This window comes from Schistosoma haematobium, chromosome 1, assembly GCF_000699445.3.
Source record: "Schistosoma haematobium chromosome 1, whole genome shotgun sequence".
Lineage (NCBI taxonomy): Eukaryota > Metazoa > Platyhelminthes > Trematoda > Strigeidida > Schistosomatidae > Schistosoma > Schistosoma haematobium.
The window spans coordinates 30,281,005-30,302,677 of record NC_067196.1 but is presented as its reverse complement, the minus strand read 5'-3'; the positions used below and the strand labels follow the sequence as shown (position 1 = coordinate 30,302,677).

General features: G+C 39.5%; 1 protein-coding gene across 1 annotated transcript; it reads left to right on the top strand.

Annotated features, from left to right (window-relative positions):
• Positions 1 to 258: 258 nt before the first annotated feature.
• MS3_00000349 (uncharacterized protein) lies at positions 259 to 1,796 on the top strand. Its single transcript, XM_051208152.1, has one exon. The coding sequence runs from the start codon at positions 586 to 588 to the stop codon at positions 1,432 to 1,434; it is 849 nt and encodes a 282-aa protein (XP_051073683.1). The 5' UTR covers positions 259 to 585; the 3' UTR covers positions 1,435 to 1,796.
• The last annotated feature ends 19,877 nt before the right edge of the window (positions 1,797 to 21,673 follow it).

The following is a 21,673-nucleotide window of genomic DNA, read 5'->3' as shown; positions in this document are numbered from 1 at the left end:
AATTATTCTGCTCACTTACCCGGCTGCTTGGTACGGAACGCAAACGCACTATCGCCTACCACCCAGCATCAAATGGTTTAGTTGAACGGTTTCATCGCCAACTCAAAAGTCCTCTTCGAACACATGAAGACAACAATTGGTACGAAACCTTACCGCTCATCCTCTAAGGTATCAGAACGAGCATAAAGGCAGATATTCAGTGTTCCGACCCCGAACTTGTACGGCACGACATTGCGTCTGCCTGCGGAATTTTTCACACCACGGAGCAGTAACGACTTTGGTAAATCAGACGACGTCCAACGACTGTCTGAATTTATGCGAACGCTGTCTCCAGTGTCAACCCGAATACAACGTCGACAGGCCGCTCTCTCTCTCGAGAGTTATCTACCTGTTCACATGTTTTCATGCGAGTGGATTCGGTACGCTAACCTTCGCAAAAGCCTTACGAAGGACCTTTTCACGTGATTTCTCGTCACGAAATGACCCTCAAGGTTGATCGACATGGCCGCGCCGAAATCGTCAGCATTGATCGTTTCAAGTCAGCACATGTCGATGACAGTGCTCTCCCTGATAAGTTGAGACTCAATGCTAGGCCCAATAAACCTGCTAGCGGGATCCCTATATCTACTTCATATCCAACGCTGGATACGTCAGAGACCTTATTCTCACGCCCCAGTTAACAGCGCGTGTCATCTGCACTTCACTTTCACATCCAGACCAACAGACCACGCTGCCCTTGACTTCGGATTCGATTGCAGGCTCACGAGGTACGAACAAAACTGCCGTCCCACGTTCCGATCGCCGAATACGCCTACCCGTATGCTTTCGCGACTAACCGCACAACCAACAGCGGATACGACACAAGACTCTATCCGTATACTACATGCATGCCTAACCTTTCCCCTTTTTCTTGATTTTTTGTATCCTGAGCTCACTCCTCCAACCATCACCCGTTTGGTACCGTCGATTTCAGTCAACCTTGGCGAAAGCTGGTCTGATCACTCACGCCCTTGTGGACGCACTCAGTCGATATTCTGGTTTAGAATGTGTATGGCATATGCTTGGTCTCGCAGTTGGTTATTATGGTCGCTTCGGGTTCCTTGGTTCAACGTGGTTCTGTCCTGCGTCTGCAGCGTTTTCTGTTCCGCACCACCTCGAACGCAATCATCAGATCCTGGATACAAACTACTCTGGTATGGTACGCTAACCGGATCAACAAATACAGCACGCTTCTCCAGGTACCGTTCTACCGAAAAGACTTTCGGTGGCAACTCGAGGATCAACGATCCCTCTCTGCCCTGCCAACCCTCTCGTCCCACAATCGCACGTTTGCCGATCAGTCCCACGAAAGAAATCTCTTCGTATCGAAAAAGTGAACCCTTTCTAGAGGAGGGCTCTTGTAGTGACCTACTTCTAACAAGAGAACGCGATTGATTTGATGGAAACGATTATTATTATAACCAATTGTACCAGTGATTGTTTTACTGTACTTAGTTGTTCAACCGTACTAAGAACATTCTTCCTTCCGTTGATTGTGACCTTGCACGAACTTACGTTTGCTCAGTAGTTCCGCTTGTTCTCCTTTGGCACGATCTCGGTATTATTTTGATACCACGAGATCGCCAACAAATATATCTCGCTACGACTTTCAATCGCCTTCTGATTTCTAGTTTACTTGGAGGTTTAGCCTGTTCTGGTACGCAATCTTCTTGTAGTGGTGATCATAGTCAAACGCGAATCGACGCCACACTACAATATCTTAAGGTCATTACTACTTTACTAGAGGGGAATGAGTTTTAGTGGTATACAAATTTCAACAATGAACAGTTCTGAAATTATTCGAGAGTGATACTGACTTTATTAGTTTTACACGAAACACCATGGCCGAAAATTCTCGGTCATGCATACACATCATGTTATTAGTGGGTACCTCGTGCAACGTATTCCTTGAAACTGTAAGATCCATTTTGAATGTTTTGTGTGTAAAAATCCCTCCATGTATACACTTGCAGTTTGTTCCTATTTATTCCTTTAGTTGTACATTTTGTCACTCTTTTTGACTCCAATTGAGTTGGTAATATTTGTATTTTATTATAGTTTTTAATTTTCTTACGCCTTCACTAGGTTTCCACGTTTCTTCCTCAACTGCTTTTATGCTGGTTTACGTGATACTTAGTCTTGGCGGCAGCCATATTGGTTTGTTCCTCCTTTTGATTGTGTTGCTTGTATTGACTGGGATTGTGCACCTTTTGATTGTGAATTGAGGCACTCTTTCAGAATTGGAATAATTATAAAACAACCAAATATTATCTTTTGAACGAATCTGTGCGTGGTCTATCCAGACAGAATATAATGACATTTGTTTGTTGTGATTGGTAATTTCCTCGCATCCCTTGTCAACTTCTTTATTTATTGTAATTTAGATTTGAATAATTGAATAATTATTGGTTGGATAGCTGGGTGATCATATTTGTTAAGGTAACAATGTACATTTAGATTTATAATGAATTTCAGAACCGCCATTTTATCAAATTACTTTGTTTTCGCTTCAACCGGGCGAGGGCGCGTATCTAACCCACCTAGGCAGCTATTCTTCAGTCCAAACCTTAGTTTGGGTTTAACAGCAACCACTAGCCAGTTTACACCAAACGCTTCTTTAAATATCGGCGACTTCCGACCCGCCTATTCCTGACTTATTTTTTTATTGGGTTTGCCTCTCAAATGTATATGGGTTGCAGGTAAAACCGTTGTCAAACCATGAATATTTGTGGTGCTTCTTAATCGTTATACGAGTGTCTCAGAAATAACGAGGTTAGTGACAAGAATGAGACTTCAAGATACATTAATCCAACATGTCTTTTCTATTTTGTCATGCAAAACTTTAGAGGTTCAATGAAAAGCCAGTATTTGAGCGCTGATTAAGACCCCAGTTTAAAGAAACCCGATACATTCTATCAGAAACCAGTTGTTCAAACGTGCCATCTCATTTTGATAGTTTCAGTTATCACCATTATTCTTTCATTATGATTCAATTGATGATTCATTATGATCAACCAAACCAATCGTTTAAATTGTAGCATCTTCCGTTTCCGTTAAACTCATAGATTTCAAACAAACTCATTTTCACTAACTGAGTTGCAATGTATGGCCTAAACGCAACGGGTCAACAAACCGAAGGTTTTCCAATTAGACACAACTGCTTCCTTCTGTAAAGCGCACGAAGTCTTTTGATTCACTCTTAGTTGATCGTATAAATACTCGAAATTCGTGGCGAATTTTGTTGGTTCAAAGTTAATGAAGAAAACGGGTTACATCAAAAGTAAAACGAGTTCCCTTACCGTACTGTCTGTGCTGTACAATCAAAGCTTTTTTCTGGCAAAATATAGTGTGCAATACAGCAAAAAAATGGTTGAGGACAAAGTAATAGGCATCTGGTAATCCGTTAGAATACCTTAACAGGCATGATTAAATATCTATCTGCAATATTGCAAGCAACTGCTTCCAGAAAGCAGTCAAATAGTATTAATAATCAACTGTTTCCACGTCTAATCTTGACTTCATCCGAACACGGTCCTACCGTAAACGGTCTGCCAACGTTCATTAACGGAATTAAATGGTAAAGGTAGATCTCAACCAAAGTCAGATAATGAAAACCTAGCGGAAGAAAATTTTGGAACATAAGGCATTATTATGAGACATAGTTATCCGATTTCTGGACAGAATTTACAATGTAAGACAGAATGAGAGAGTGAAAAATAATACTATAGTCCAAAAATACTTGTATGGGATTTTCAGAGTTTTTTCCGTTATACACATCAAACATTTAAGATAACTTAAACTCAAACTGTCTATCAGATCAACTAGTTTGTATAATTAAATTTGACTCATACAGTTCATACGTGTGCACTTGACTTTTCAAGGAGTTCATTTAGAACTCTTAAGCGACTTTGTCCCTCAGATTCTTATACATGCTGATTGAAAGGGTTTCAGTACAATTTTATTAGAGTTACTTAATTATATCGTTCACGATTGGTCCTGATATATTATGTTGCTTTTGTCTACCATATGTTGCACAATCACATGGTACTACTTCATGATTCGCTATTTTGTTTCCAGATAATGTTGGGCTTGGCAGCACATTCCTGCTTCTTGACACGGTTAGACAGAATGTGAACGTCAAAGAACACAGATCACGATGAATCAGCTAAAGAAAGTCCATCGCCTATCATAAGCTCAGAACATAAGCAGCTGTGGAATCAAGGAGCAATTTTAGTCGTATGGGCAGTTATGCGAAAGTTATTTAAAATTCGGTCCAAAAGTTCCGGATCCAAACACGAGGTAGAGACTGTCTAGTATATCGCGTAACAACTTGGAGTGGTTGTCTTGCCTATAAATTTTGTTCGGCTTCAACAATCTTTTGGAAGTAAATTGTACTTGATTTCTCAAGGTTCAAATAGTTTCACTAATAGATTGTTCGGTTTAACATGTACATACCATAGCAGTAGCTGAAAAGATATGGAGATGGAAACTGATGATTAACCTTTCAGATACCATAAAATGATGTACAAATCACTGTATATACTAATTTTGATATACAGCTTATCTAATCCAACGCAGGATAGCTCATTTGTAGAATCATTTATGCAAGGTAGGGTCACAGATTTCGTAAATTTTATGTCCTCATTTAACAACAATAATGAAAGTTATGCTTTATGATTTGTGACAGTGAAGATAAGATAAGGTTGGTCATCGATCATTGTATGGCGGTAAATAAATCTCCAAAATCAATAACTCTGGAAGTCTTCGACATTTGATACTGACCATATTAGTTTTAATGGACTTATTTAGCTGAAGGCACTTGGTCATGCATACAGACCAGATCACGATTGGGAACGCCGTGATTCATTTCTCCTACAACTGCTTAGACTGGTCACTTCTCGATATATCGATATTCTGTCGAATTTCGATCATAAAAGTTGCTACTGGTTAAGTTATTGTCAAACCCCGAAGACTTACTATCAAGCAGTCATCATCATACGCATGTACGATGTTGAGACCTCAAAAAACGTCATTTATGAACCTTTGGAAGGTCTGTCCAGCATTTCTTAAGCCGGAAGGCATGCGCAAAAATCCGTAGAGATTGAAAGAAGTTATGATAACGGTTTTAGGAATGTCAACAGAAGTCATAGCCATTTCGTTATAGACCTTATATAAATCAGTTTTCGAAAAGACAGTTGTACCTTTCGAGGTAGTTGTCAAATTGTGAATGTGGGACACCGTGTAACTATCAGGAATGGTATACTCATTCAGTCATCGATAGTCTCCAGTTGGACGCCAGTCGTAGCTGTCCTTTTTAGGGACCGTATGCAAGGGGAATGCCCATGGGCTGTTTGATGGCCGGATGATTCCTAAATCTATCATCTGATCGAATTCGTTCTTAGACAACCTTAATTCGGGAGCCAGTCAGCGCGCTTTAGAAAATAAAGGTGGTCCTGCAGTCGTGATGTAATATGTAGCATTGCTGGTTACACACGGCAATTTCGGTTGCGTTTAGTATATCTCAGAGTACTTATCGAGTAATTGTTGATAGAATAGATCTATCGTGTGAAAAATCCTCGACGTTAGAATATTTGTTGATCTCTAAAATGCGGTCGGTAGATGCAGCCAGATCGTCTACGGCGCTGTTTTGGAAGCGAGACCAGCACAGCTTGAACCTGCTCAGAAAGTTGAGGTAAGAAAATTTGTCTCAATAAGCCGTCATCGAAAGTTCTTTGGCCACTCACCTCTCTCATTCTTAACAACATTTCTTCTGCAGGACCATGTCGCAGATCGATATTATTAAGGAATCGATCTAAACTTTGTCAACGGGTTAGGTCTTCAATGCCGTCTGGCCAGAAGGGCATTAGTTGTAATGAAGGTACGGTCATAGTCTTTAACTGAAGTATCTTAGGTGTTTGTTCCGTCATGGCAGATATATATTTGTATATCCAAAAGCATGAAAAAATATCACAATATATAAAAACTAAAACAAGGCAGTGATATATAGAATTCTGAGACGGAACAGACTCAGTTTACAAGTTGGTGTATCAGATCACGTCGGGCTCACCAGTGTAGGTCACCAACGTAGACGATCTATGTCAAATGATTGGAGGCCTACTCGAGTCAAACGGTAATAGTGTTACGAACCATCTAACTTCTAAGTTATACTTCACGGTCAACACCTAATGTCGATTACCCTTTCAACGGCTGCTTTGAGGACCTATAACACAAAGGACCCCATTAAGCAAATATATTAGCAAGAATGAGTACAGTGAAAATAGCTGGACCACCACCGCATGCGTCAGCTCATGACAAACGATCAACTGATGAGCGTTAATTGTCCTTGACAGGGATCGATGATTTGTTGGATATTCAGTGTCCCGACTACTGGCTGATTTGGCGAGGACTCAGTGACACTTCACTGACCCTACAATATATCCGACATCTTTGTAAGCAATGGCGGTCGGCTTTCCGCGTTCTGTTTTTCTCTTGTGTAGCTGCGTAATTTAATGTTCCAGTGTGCTGGAATTCCACGGTTAATGTAATACAGTAAGTGTTGCCGCAAATTTTCATTGAGTCAACTATGTTTTCTTAGTTTCGCTGCGCTACTCAAGTCAATGAGTTTCTTCAGGTTCCTGTATTGGTAGGTATTGGTGATCCACCGCTTCTAGACATGGAAGTCCGTCAAGCGGGGACTTCTTCTATTTCATCCACAGCCATTTGAACCATTTGAATCGTTATACTGATTCACGTGTATATAAAGTATGCTAGCCCCAAGCTAACTACAGAACCCAATGGGACTATCGCAGCTAAGTGACTAGACTATCATCAATACTTTTTAATAAATGTTTATAAATTAATATCAAGACTGCTTTTCACCAGCCGTTTACAAGATTATTGTTTGTTGAGATATGTTGGTGCAATTGAATGTAGACGTTACTCGTCGGGTAGATGTCTTATGTCAGGGTTCGTTTAGGAATACTTTGTGTTAGCTTCTAGTCAGGCTTATTGTAAGGTACAGTATGTTGTCGTCATTGTTTAATACATTAAAATACTTCTTAACATTAGCCAAATTTAAAGAAGTCAATTTGTAACTACACCATAGTCTCGACCTTGATCAACTTTTGAAATAATTTATAGGAATGAATGTCAATTTTGGTCTAATTACGTGGCAATCTAGATAAGTCAAGAATATGTGCAGTACGTTGGGTTCTGTGTGGTTCATACACATTCGGTCACCAACTGGAACGATTTGGTGACGAAGATTAGACCATACACATTAGGAAGTAGAATAACACAGTCTCTTGACTTCAGTGAAGTCGCTAGAGAAGACTTTGGGGAAATTGCACAAATCCCCCAAAATTTCCCCAAGTCTGGGGAAAACTGCCGATAATCATTAAACTTTAAGGAAGAACCCGAAATTGGGAGATTTGGATAAACAGAATATACCGTAGCCGAGTATTGTTGTGTTGAGTCGCTTACGTTACAGATCTGAAGTAGCACTTATCGAAGTTAAATAGGTTTCTCTTGTAGTAGTAACGTGGTATTTCATAATATTAGGAAGCTCATTATTACTTACGCAGTCTTAATAGGATACCAGACATATGAAATGACTAAACAGATATTCTAGGAGGGCGTAGATAATGATCTTCATGTGTCTTAGCATACTTATATAACGCCTGTTTGGTGTAATGGGAGTTGTTTTCGAACTCTCAGGTATTTGGATCTCTTGTTTACGTTCTGTCAATAAGATTGCTAATCATCTGTGGAAGTAAAATGTCCTGGCTATTTACAACAAGATTGATTTATGATTTTAGACTGCTACAATACAAAACCATGATGTAGAGTAGATGCCAATGTCACCAAAATGCAGGAGGTATCTAAACTTTCCTGAATTCGTCTCTAACGTTACTCGTGTCCTTTGCAAAGACCAGATTAACTACAGACTATGTAATCAACCATTGTGACTTATAGCTATGGTTGTCCACTTTCTCATTTTTTCGCATTACGGTGGTAGATGTTTATTCCAAGTTTTTTCGTTTTTTAAATGCTTCTCATTCATTCACACCTGTTTTATAAAAATCTTCGGTTTATTAAAGTCCTAATAATTTTGCTGCTTAAGTTGGAATGTTATGAAGAACCAACAGCGCAAACACACGATTTGTCAATCACTAAAACAATGGAGGATATAACACGAATTTTTATTGTCTCCATTTATTACACATCACAGGTAACATTCACGAAAGGCATAGTAAAAAAAGCAGAGGCAACAGTCTGTCCTTGCAAAAAGAACCTAAGGTAGGTAATATGGTATAAATAAGGAATTTATTTAAAAAATAGGAACTCTTTATCAGTACTGGGACTTAAAATCCAGCGGGAGACCAAGTATAGATGCATCTAAACTATCCCTACTGAATCCAAACCATGTTATTTTGCGTTTAAAACTACTAGTAACAATTGTCACAAGGCCACTAATTAGGAAGTTCATCTTTCTGTACATAGCTGAGTCCGGTGATTAAGGTCTTACCTTGGTTTCATTTCGTTTTCCCACAACGTTTATCCCAGTTACGATAATGATCTCTGGGGCTTCTAGAGTAACAACTGAGTAAACAATGTTAAGGTTAGACATAGGGCACTCGGAGAAGATTATCAGTCGGGTGATTAGTTAGCAAGTCCTTATCAACCGAGGTGATTAGGATATATGCGCCTAAACACCTTCTAATGGTGACTTTATTATAGCGCCCGGATAAACTTATTTTTACTTTTGAACAGACCAGTTATTTTGATCTTGTTGACTATTCTGTATACCGTGATTTGACTTTTCTAACTATTCACTTCTAATCTTAGGCGTTTTTATACATGTGTGATAGTACGTTTCTTATTCACTGCTACGAAAGGTATGACTTTTTAAACAGCTAGTGTATCTAAACTGTTAATTTTGCAAATATATAAATAAACAGGTTATTTTTTAGGAAAAGGGTGCTGGAATACTTTGAAAATTCGCAGTAGTAAGCAAACACAGTTTTACGCGGTGTAAACTGTTGATAGTTAAGCTGCTTGGTTCATCAATACCTGATAATTACGTTTATATTTTGGACTCGAATTTGGAAATATCGTCTTTATTCTTTTGAGTGATTAACTTTTCTATTTTTAGTTTACAGACAGTATCAATTTTCGAAGCGTTTAAGACAGTCTGACTGAACGTGTGTCGCACCCAAAAGGCAGAAACACGTGAACTGATATGATGTGGGTACGCATACTAATGTAAGCGGAATTCGTGTATTACTAACATTGATATTTAGAACCTATTTTTCTAATCCTGAGCTGACACGAAAGGTTTGAATTTTTGCTGCGAATTTATAATTTAAGTTGGCAGATAGTAAACCTATGAGATATGTCGCTCGCGCAACAGTACGCATGTTTCTGGAAGCAAAAGAGAAATGTGAGTCGTTATACAATTTCGAACTCATTATTTAGTGCTTGATTCATCTACAAAGCAGACACATGATTGGACTGGTCTTATTAGCCAAGTGAAAGAAGCATTTCGCAAAGGTATTTCCGAAGGTCAGAAGAAGCCTCCTCCATGATGTTTTAGACTCACCGCAACCTAATCAACGATCTAATGACAAGAATTTAGTGTTGTACATTTAATGCTGACTATTTTAATGTTATTAGCTATAGACTTTTAACATCTGTAACTGCTACAGTCTATATTTATTACGCAATAAAAGCCTCGTTTAGAATATTACCTGAAAATATCTCTTATAAATTTTGAAACCTATTCTTTTGGAATGTAGTATATGAAACGGGTGTAACTGTTCGATTCGAATAAATTTATATCTTGTTTGTGTCATTATATTTTCCTGTTTTAAAAATGATAAGGAGTAAGTTGATCTATGTATGACGTTCACTGAATTGTTCATTTATTTTCTTCCTTTTCATAAAACTTTCAAAAACCGTCTCCCTAAGAAGTTAATATCCACTCAAACTAGCTGGTCCTATGAGCTCTCATTACATGAATCCAACACCAGTCTGTCGTTTTTATTTCTAAGTAGATCTGAACACCCCTTACATTTCTAAGTAGACACAATATTACCTTCCAAAACTCTTATTCCGACTAGACGATTTGTCTTGGTAATGGTTGGTTTATATTTTGTACATTAAAAACTCAAAGAATTACATTTTTGTACCTTAGAAAATTAGTTTAAGGCACTACACTTCTCAACAATATATGATATCTTCATTAACCTAACTGATGACTTAATAGTAATATCTCTAGAAACCCGTGGAACTAGACTAAAATGTAATCACTTTCTCATTCTACTGTTTCCAAGCTTTGTTGAAAGTTGAAGTGCTATCAATATTAAACTGTAACTAAAATGGTTAAGAAACCAGAGTTAAACGTTTCTATGTGTTCTGTCTATTGATCTAACTATCTGTTAGTAAGGTCTATTGTCGTTTAAATAAAACAAGAACAAATATTGATGCAGAATAGTATGAATTCATAATATTTCGAGGTTTCTCGTCAGCTGCTTACAACCAAAAATGTGATAGAATTCTTATATTGAGATAGTGTGAAACAATTGACATAATTGAGTGTAAATAACTGGATTACAATAATAACTATATATATGCTAGAACAGGTCGGAGGTTAAAAAAGGAGTTAATTCAGGGTGGATGGTGTAATAGTTTAGTGAAGTTCATAAATTGTGTGATAATTTTAGAGATTAATGGAATCGAATAATCATAAGATGGGTTACGTAATGCACTCTTCTCTCATTTCTTCCAATGTTTGTTCTTTGGCACGTACATGTGAATTGGTAAACGCAGTTGGATCTACTAAGAAAAGAGGACTTGTCGATTTTAGTTTGTTTAAGTGAGCAGTTTGTTTGCCATACTGTCGTAAGTTTTGCTGCTGGGTAGGCCACTTTCAACGCAGAATTCAATCTGTGATTAATTAATCCAGCAATTTCATCTTTAAAACGAATGTAAGAAGCAGGTTTTCTTTTTTACTCCATCGTACTTTGTCCGAGGATTGGTTTTTGCATGTTACTGGATGAATTCCAATGGGTATGCATTTTCACGTAGAACATTAGTGATGAGAGTAATTTCGTCATCCAAGCATTCCTTTGAACAAATTTTACGAGCGCGGTCAAAAAGGGTTCGTAAAATACCCTTTTTGTAACTTATTGGACAGAAACTATAGTAATTGAGATATAGTCCACCCCAAGTATTTTTGTGATGAATATGTCTATGTAATGTGCCATCAGATGTTCGTCTGATCCCAATATCAAGGAACTGGAATTTGCCTTCAACTTCTTGTTCCATAGTAAATTCTATGTCCTTGTGTGCTTTATTAAACAGATCGAGTAGTCTAATGGCGTGCTCATGATTGTTGCAGACGAGGAATGTGTCATCAATATGTCTATAGTACAGCGTAGTACCATCAATTGCGTGCTTAAGCTTTTTTAGTTCCAGGTTTCCCATAAATATATCGGCAAGAATTAGGCCCAACGGGCTGCCCATGGCAACTCCAATTTGACGGTAAAAGACATTATTGAATTGAAATTGTATGTTTTTTGTACACAAAAAGAGGAGCTGTTTAAAATCATTGATTGGTAGAGGTAGAAGTTCAGGATATTCACATATGATCCCTATCGTTTCTTCCGAGGGGATGTTTGTGAAGAGCGATGAGACGTCAAATGAAACCATAAATTTATCGGAAACATTTAGGTTGTCGAGTTTTCGTGCAAATTCAAAACTATCTTTTATACTGTAAGGTGTTAGTGTCTTTCGGATTGGTTCTAGGCACTTTGTCAGCCGGCGGGCGAGTTTATGGAAGGGCGAATTAGCCATGAATAATATTGGTCTAATCGGGATGTCGGGCTTGTGAGTTTGTCGTTCTCTCCATGTTGATAATTGTATCATTTCTAAGGTTTGACTTGATAATTTCAAATAAATTGAGCATTAGGTAGATTGCTATTAAATATAAATAATATGTTTATAATATTCCAGTGAGCAGAGGAATTAAGTTTTCTGACGTTTCGTGACCCAGTGTAAGCCAGTTCTTCAGAGAATAAATAACTGAATTGAAATAAATTAACCCAAGTTTAAATGTATTGTTTTTATTTATAACTGTTTATAATGGTTCCACCAACTATCACCTCGCCGTTATTGGTTTGTTTATAAACCTGTTTTTTTATAACGTACAGTAGCTCGAGCGGTATAGACACTTATTAGGATTCCATTGTCCTAGGAAGTTCAGTTCGGTAAGGCTACAAAGTGTACTAGTTTTGTAGGTCAATTCTTATTTTTAATCCTACTGGGCGTTGTCTGTTGCAACTAGATTCTCTATAAATTTTGCCTTCTAATTGTAAAATGTTTATCTCTTGAAATTCATCCACCTAACGTTTGTTTATATTGAACGAAAAACTGCTTATCAAGTTTTAATCTGTTCTCCAAAGCCTAGGTAGTTACGCTTAAGTGTGACAGTTTCATAAAAAAACTATGTTCAGCGTTTGTCTAAGCGTTGTTTATAATTTCATTTCAAAGGCTATTTTTGCGATTCGGATTCATTCTCCTTCTGTGTTTCTACTTTTCTGTTTACTATTGCTCCATACTTCGGAAGCCATGTTCATGTCCATGAAATTAATTGCATTAAATAATACATTATTTCCCGTAAATTTATATCTATTCCATGATTACGCATTTTCTCTTAAGTAAAATTTTGTATAACCTTTATGCCATAACTTTTTCTTTATTAATTGGATTATCATCATTAAGAGGTTTATGACTAAAGTTAAAGCATAACGTACATCATTGTCTCCTGGTGTCTAGTCATATACAGTAGAATAGAACAAAAGCTTTTAACCCCTGATCATATATGAGTTTGTTGAATTATTCTTATCGTATTACAGATATACGATATTAGAGATTACATGGTACATAAAATGTACGAATCCAATCATAGGTGGTAAGCTTGAAGTGAGTATTAAGTGAATTTTTTAATTTGTTGAAATAATTAATTTGAGTTAAGAAAATACTGAGAGGATTTATTAGTATTATCGTAAATTAATGGACTGGAGGCCAACTGATGTAGAAAAACAGGTTGAATCTACTTTTGGGTTCAGAGCTGCAGTTCCTAACTTCTATACCTATTACATTAGGTTTGCACCATTGCGGTACAAAGTAGACTTGATAAATGCGTAGTTATAGAAAAATCGAAATATTCTTTAGAGACACCCTCGAGGAGAAACCGGACATAACTCTAAATACTCGAAGAAGGATAATTTGACAAGCTTATCGACAAACATATTGATGCGAAACTTGATTAGGAGATATTCAAACCATAAGTAGCTACCTATGCCTACAGTTTAGAGAACACGAACTAAGGATCGTGTTAATTTGGAAATTACGTGCATCAGTCTAAAATCGAATCCAATGGAATAAAGCTATAATTATTGTCTTACACTTCTGGGTTCGCTACACAAGGATTGAAAAGTGAGGTACTTAGACTGTCGGCTTCTCTTTGTATTTATTGGCTCAGTCTCTACTGTAAACTAATCAACTCTGGGAGATCTCTTTTTTTTAACAGTTTACGTTTCCTTGCTCGTAAATACCTTCTAGCGTGACTATATATGATTATGACTAAACAATCTAATCACAGCTTATCTAGTCTAAGCTGGCCATAATGCTAGTGTAATTTAGTCGTTTTTAATGATTCACGGTGTTACTAGTAGTCTCACAAAAGCTGTTAAACTTGAATTCCTTCAGAAGGCGGAAATAATATCTGTACAACTATGAATAAAGACAATACTACAATTGAGACAGTATAATATGAATTCATTGTTTCATCAGCTGCCTACAACCATATATGTATTAATGTTTAGGATTGAGGTAAGATATAATGTAAAACGGTTGACATTGATGACAGAATGAATTAGAATAACAAAAGCTATGTACAACTAGGTGTGAGGTCATTTGAAGATGGAATTCAACAACAAGGGGTCGGGTGAGGCAGTAATTAAATAATGTCTTGAAACAGATAAGATAGATTGTATGATAATTGTAGAAGTTGTGAAGAGTTTGCATAAGATTCAAATCACTTGAAAATATATGTAAAGGACGTTTAGTGATGAGTTGTTAATGGTCACGTAATAATTATACAGGACTTCAAGAGTTTTGACAGTGAGGACACTCATGGGAGTATTGCCGTTTGAAAGTCTTGAATAAAATAAGGAAAAGTTTTTGATGCGTTTCTATTTGAATACAAAATTTCGCTCAAGGACTGACCAGTGTGTCAACGATCAGTCTGACGATTGAGTTTGCCGGAAACTTCGCTTATCTTGGATATCTGTCCAATCAGCTGTTTTTTCTGTAACTAATGGAATTTCGGTACGTGGATAAAACTCACTTGAGTTTTGCCGAATAGTAATACCTGTAGCGTTGAAGAGATATCTTTCTACATATCAAAGGACGAGTATATTGAAAACCAGTTCGGTCCGTTGTTTAGCTGTAAAATAGGGCCTTTGATGTCAGAAGAAATCCACAGCTTATTAGCAGTTGATCCTAGATGTCTTCGAATCACCCGAAAAAAGAATTCGCTGAAGTTGTCTATTTTGTTTTGTAGCGTAGCTTTGTATCGAATTGTCTGAGCAATGTATTTATCTCAATTTAATATTTGTTATACTTTATTTATATAATCAAATGAGTCGTGAGTCTAAGTAGTAGATCTGTAGTTGTCATTTATCTGACCGAATGTTTTGTCTGGGGATTTCGGAATATGGGCAAAAACTACAGTTTCCTTTGGAAATCCAGAGGATTTTGTTTTCTTTAGTATAATTTGATCCCACAAGTCCAGGATACAAAACTATGAGTCAATAATGTTCAACTATGTCCTTGAGGTTTCAGTTTATTCCAGTAGATAATTCTAATATTGCTGAATCACGAAGTGTAATGAATATGTTCTTCGTTTTGCACACGATATGACTAAATTTTGGAAGCTGTGAAAGCGTTTCTGTACTACTATAAGTAGTAAAAAAGTGTAGAGATAATATTTATGTAGTTGTATCACCATAAAAAAAAATGACAAGCATTTAGTGAAACTTACTTACTTACTTACGCCTGTTACTCCTCGTGAAGGAACATAGGCCACTCACCAGCATTCTCCATCCAACCCTGTCCTGGGCAATCCTTTCTAGCTCCGTCCAGTTGTAATTCATCCTTTTCATATCTGCTTCTATTATCCGACGTAATGTGTTCTTTGGCCTTCCTCTTTCTCGCTTCCCTTCAGGGTTACAAGTTAGGGCTTGCCTCGTGATGCAGTTTGACGACTTGCGTAACGTATGTCCTATCCATCTCCATCGTCTTTTCCTAATTTCTTCTTCAGCTGGAAGTTGCTTTGTTCTCTCCCACAGAAGGCTATTGCTGATGGTATCCGGCCAGTGGATGTTGAGTATCTTGCGTAGGCAGCTATTTATAAATACTTGTACTTTCTTGATTGTGGTTGTTGTAGTTCTCCAAGTTTCAGCTCCGTACAGTAGAACTGCCTTGACGTTTGTATTGAAGATTCTCACTTTGATATTGGTTGAAAGTTGTTTTGAGTTCCATATGTTCTTCAATTGTAGGAATGCGACCCTTGCTTTGCCGATCCTCGCCTTTACGTCTGCATCTGAACCTCCTTGTCCATCGACGATGCTTCCTAGGTATGTAAAGGACTCTACATCTTCCAGAGTTTCGTCATTAAGAGTGGTTGGATTGCTGTTCTCCGCTTTGAATTTGAGGACCTTGGTTTTCCCCTTGTGTATACTGAGGCCTACTGATGCAGAGACTGCTGCTACACTGGCTGTCTTCATCTGCATTTGTTCGTGTATACGCGATAGGAGGGCTAGGTCATCTGCGAAGTCCAAATCGTCTAATTGATTCTGAGCTGTCCATTGTATTCCGTGTTTTCCTTCAGATGTCGAGGTCTTCATAATCCAGTCGACCACCAGAAGAAAGAGGAAGGAAGAGAGTAAACAGCCTTGTCTGACTCCGGTCTTTACTTGGAATGCATCTGTCAGCTGACCTTGCACTGTAGTCCGTCGTATGAGTTCCGGATAATGTTGACGATCTTCTCAGAAACTCCGTAGTGTCGAAGAAGTTTCCATAATGTCCTCCTATCCACACTGTCAAATGCCTTTTCATAATCAATGAAGTTGATGTATAGTGACGAGTTCCACTCAACTGATTGTTCGACGATGATCCGTAGTGTTGCAAGTTGGTCTGTGCACGACCGATCCTTACGGAATCCAGCTTGTTGATCTCGAAGTTTGGCGTCTACTGCATCCTTCATCCGGTTCAGCAAAACTCTGTTGAAGACTTTCCCTGGTATTGACAGTAGTGTAATGCCTCTGTAGTTTTCACATTTGCTCAGATCTCCTTTCTTTGGAATCTTGACGAGGTTCCATACTCTCCAGTCCATCGGCACTTGTTCCTCCTCCCAAATCTTTTTGAATAGAGGGTAAAGCATGCTTGTGGTTACTTCGACGTCTGATTTCAGTGCTTCAGCTGGTATGTTGTCGAGTCCTGCTGCTTTCCCGTTCTGGATTTGTCTGACGGCCATTCTAATTTCTTCCGTCGTTGGTGGGTTGACATCTATAGGAAGATCTGTGTGTGCTGCTTCGATGTTCGGTGGATTCATTGGAGCCGGCCTATTCAGGAGTTCCTTGAAGTATTCTACCCATCTGTTTCGCTGTTGTTGAATTTCAGTGATTGGCTTGCCTTCTTTGTCCTTGACCGGTCTCTCTGGTTTACTGTATTTCCCTGCTAGTTTCTTCGTTGTATCGTAAAGTTGTTTCGTATTTCCTTCCCTTGCAGCTTTTCCCGCCGTCGTTGCTAGTTCTTCCACGTATTTCTTCTTGTCGGCTCTAATGCTTTCCTTCACTTACTTGTTTGCTTCTATGTATTCAGCTTGTGCTTGGACTTTCTCTGCTCGTGTTCGGTTGTTGTTAATTGCTGTCTTCTTGTTCTTCCTTACTTTGATCTTGTTCAGTGTTTCTATAGAGATCCATTCCTTATGATGGTGCTTCTTTAGACCCAGAACCTCTTGACACGTTGAAGTTAATGCTTCTTTGATACTTCTCCAGTTGTTCTCCATAGTAGTTTCTTCTTCCTTCAGTAGATCCTGTAAGGCTTGGAACCTAATGTTGAGAGCTATCTTGAATTCGTTGATTTTGTTGGTATCTCGAAGGAAGGCTGTATTGAACCTTTGCAATGATGTTTGTCCAGTTTTTCTTTAGCTTCAGTTTGAAATTGGCCACAACTAGATGGTGATCTCTGAAGCTATGTCGGCTCCTGTCCTGGTTCTCACATCTTCCATTGTCCTTCGGAACTTTTTGTTGATGCAAATATGATCTATCTGGTTCTCTGTAGTGTGGTCCGGTGAGATCCATGTAGCCTTGTGTATACGCTTGTGTGGAAATATTGTGCCTCCTATGACTAATTTGTTGAATACACACAACTTTGCAAATCTTTCTCCATTTTCGTTTCTCTCTCTCAGTCCATGTCGTCCCATAATATCTTCATATCCAGTGTTGTCTATTCCGACTTTGGCATTTAGATCTCCCATCAGAATAGTTAGGTCCTTTCTTGGGCACTTCTCTATGATTGATTGCAGCCTCTCATAGAATTGATCTTTAATGTCGTCGTTGCTATCATTGGTGAGTGCATAACATTGGATAATATTCATTAAGATCCCCTCCTTCTTTGTTTTGAATGATGCTTTGATGATTGTGAATCCGTGAGATTCCCATCCTACAAGTGCATTTCGTGCTACTTTGGACAGCATAAGAGCAACTCCCAGAGTGTGCGGAGCATTGTCCTCTTCGTGACCGGAGTATAGCAGCATCTCTCCCGTAGCTAGCCTTTTCTGTCCAGCTTGGGTCCAGTGGGTTTCGCTGATTCCCAGTACTGCTAAGTTGTATCTCCTCATTTCCATTGCTATTTGACTGGTCTTCCCGGTTTCCCACATTGTTCGAACGTTCCATGTACCTATAAAAATTTTTGCTCTAGTTGTTAGAAGGGGCATCGGCCTCGTGGCTTCCGAAGGAACTCGGCTTTCACCATGAAGCGTCATAATTCTTCTAAATGAAGACCTTCTAACGCTCAGGGCAGAGTTAAAATGGTTTGAATTATTTTTTCTGGTAAGCGTTTTTTTAGCGAGTTAGTTTTCTACGGGATGGGGACGCTAACCCCATGCCCAACCCTCCTCCTTTACCCGGGCTTGGGACCGGCAGTAACTCTAGAAGAGCTACAGGCGGAGTTCATTTGGTGAAAGATTCATGGAAATTCTAGTTTAATCCGTTACACGTCCTGTTGACCTGTTGTAATTAATATTTTTGGTTAGAAACTGGAGACTTAACACGGAGAAATGATATTTTTTAGGTTTGATTTGATTAAGTTACAATTTAATAGAAACAGTTGGACGTATGTAATTTATTTATTTATTTATTTGAACACATATATATTGGTACAGGAGTGCGCCAAATATATATGCGCCACACAAAACAATGAAAATTTAAGAAGAAAAAGAAAAAAGTGGGGAACGTAAAAAAAAGATATAAAAAAACAATAACGAAGAGATTGGTGTAAGGTAGTGTAATAATAATAGTAATAGTAGGGGAACAGAAGGGTACAGTCAGAAGAAATCTTTCAGTTAAGGAAGATACAACCACGTTTTATGAAGAAAGTAAAAGAAGGTTACAGCATGATCGCCACTGTCTTCTATTCTGAGCCATATCTGATAACGTCTCTAGCCACTGTGTTGTACCATCTCTCGGACCCCAATCAGGGAGTCGTGAAGGACCGACACAAGCCAGCCCTTTGCAGCTTTCTTTCATACCACGACACCATGTCACATACCGACCACCTCTCCACTTTCTCCAACCAGTCTCAGCGTCGGCAAGTAATGCACGACGTGGAATTCTCTGGGACGACATTCGTAGAACATGTACAAGCCACCGAAGTCGGTGTTTCAAGATGGTGACACCAAGTGGATTATCGTCTCTGTGCCCAAACACACGATGCCGAACCTCTGCATTACTAACATGGTGTTGCCACTGGATGTCAGCAATCCTTCGGAGACAACGATGATCGAACACAGAGAGTCGTCTAACGTCCTCAACTCGGAGAGGCCAGGTTTCACAAGCATAGAGCAAAACTGCTCTCACCGACGCGTTGTAGATCCGACCTTTTACAGCCAGACTAACATCACGAAGGCGCCAAAGATGGCCCAGATTGGCATAAGCCGCTCTGGCTTTCACTATACGTGCATTGATCTCATCACTCACGCCACCACCAGCACTTGTGCAGCTACCCAGATACACGAACTTCTTGACTGCTTTTATCTGCTTACCATCCAGGATGAGTACAGGATTAGAATCCTGCCAGTCTTGTAGGAGTAATTTACACTTCGAAGGTGCAAAGCACATACCGTACCTACGGACATTGATTGCCAACTGATTAAGTGCGAATTGCATTGTTTGGGCATTATCACACAGTAAGAAAATATCATCCGCATACTCAGGGTCGAGAAGTCTTTCTCCAGGCAACAGATCCACACCACCATTACTTACATTCATCAGAGCTGTTTCCAGAATGTCATCGATGGCAAAGTTGAAGAGGAATGGTGAGATTGGGCAACCCTGCCTAACCCCACTGCTCGAATAGAACAATGGAGAAAGGTGGTTGTATGCCCTCACTCTGCCTGAGGTGTTTGTATATAGGGCTTTTAGGATGTTAATAAACTTCTCAGACACACCCTTCTTCAATAGACAATCCCAGAAAACAGTCCTGTCCAACGAATCGAAGGCAGCCCTGATGTTGAGAAACACTACGATTGTTGGCCTTTGATAAGTATGGTGGTGTTCTTACATTTGGCGGAGGGTGAAGATATGATCAATATATCCTCGACCAGAACGAAACCCAGCCTGCTCCTCGCGAGTCAATCTTTCTCGGGTTTTGAACAGCCTACGAAGAATGACGGAAGCCAATAGCTTGGACGCAATCGGAAGTAGACTTATCCCCCGATAGTTGTTACAGGAACGACGTGAACCGTTTTTAAAGATAGGGACAACTATCGACTCATTCCATGACGTTGGTACACTCTCTAGCTCCCAAACCTTTGTAAACAACGTCGTCAATTCCTTAGTCAGAAAGTCACCACCATCTTTAAAAAGAGCCGGAGGTAAGTCATCTGGGCCAGGTGATTTGTAACGCTTCAAGAGTTGGAGTTCCTTGCGGACTTCCTCCTCGTTTGGTGGATCAGTCATCACCGGCCATGAAGAGCAGGACAGTCTGACCGATGCTGCCGGAGCGGCAGGCCAGTTGAAGTGCCCTTCGAAAAATTCTGCCCATCGTCCAAGACGTCGATGGATGTTAGTGATTGGCATCCTGTCATCCTCACAGATTGTTTCGTTCACACCAGACTTCTTGCTGCCAGTGGCTCGGATGAGTTGGAAGAGCTTCCGGTAGTTACCGGATGCAGCTGCTGCTTCCAGCTCATTAGCACGCTTCGACCACCAGGCTTCTCGGTCCTTACGCAAGCTTTGCCCAATTTCCTTACGTAGCATCCTTCGTTTATGGTCAAACTCACGGTCACCCGGAGTAGACCGACGGGCTTCAACGAGTTGTAAGGAACCTGGAGAAACCCAGTGCTTAAAAGCGGGACGTTTCGCAAACCCACAACTGACTGTTCCCGCCATTTTCATGGCGTCATGCAAGTGCAACCAATGCTCATCCATACTTTTCGGTGGAATGGTAGCTAGCCTAGAGGCTAGCTCGGTTCGATACTTACTTGCAACAGAAGTTGCAACCAGCTTGCTAACATCAATCTTTTGGTGGTGGTCACTTCGTTGTCCACTGAAAAGTAAGTTAAGATTGGCGCAGACCAAGGCATGGTCAGAGTCCAGATAGGTACTCCAAAAGGAGCAGCAGTCTTGTACACAACCACGCCAGCGGTAGCTGATCGCGATGTGATCAATCTGAGTCCAGGCTTGGGATGCAGAGGGAGGACGCCAGGTGGCACATCAGCGATGACTGTGCCGAAAGTTAGTGCTAGCCAGAAACAGGTTGCGGTCTGTGCAAAGTTGCAGTAGACGGTCCCCGTTATCTGTCCTGCGACCAACAATTCCCCACCGGCTACCTAAAAGATGCTCTTTTGGGCCTAGACACCCGACCTGAGCATTCAAGTCTCCGGCTAGTACTACAATATCTGTCGAACGCACTTTCTGGAGAAGAACAGATAACTGGTGGTAAAACTCATCCTTGATTGCATCCGGGCTGCAATCTGTCGGGGCATAGGCGGAGATGACGAAAAGACATCGTTTCTCACTTTGATGGAACTCTTTAATCTAACAGCACATAACCGACTGTTAATGGGGATTCAATCGATTAGTGCTGCCTCAGCTCTGGCGCTTAGTGCGACACCAACGCCAGTAAGACCAGACGAAGATGCCACAGTGTCCCCGGATAAGCGCACGTAAAACAAGCTTTTTGAAGCGACAGATGAAGATCGAATTTGTAGTACTTCACCAGAGTCTTGAATACGGGTCTCGGATAGACAACAAACATCAATATTAAGACTTTCTAAAGACAT

Excerpts from the sequence above, each read along its gene's own strand:
- MS3_00000349 (XM_051208152.1), top strand. The coding sequence starts at position 586 with ATGCTAGGCCCAATAAACCTGCTAGCGGGATCCCTATATCTACTTCAT.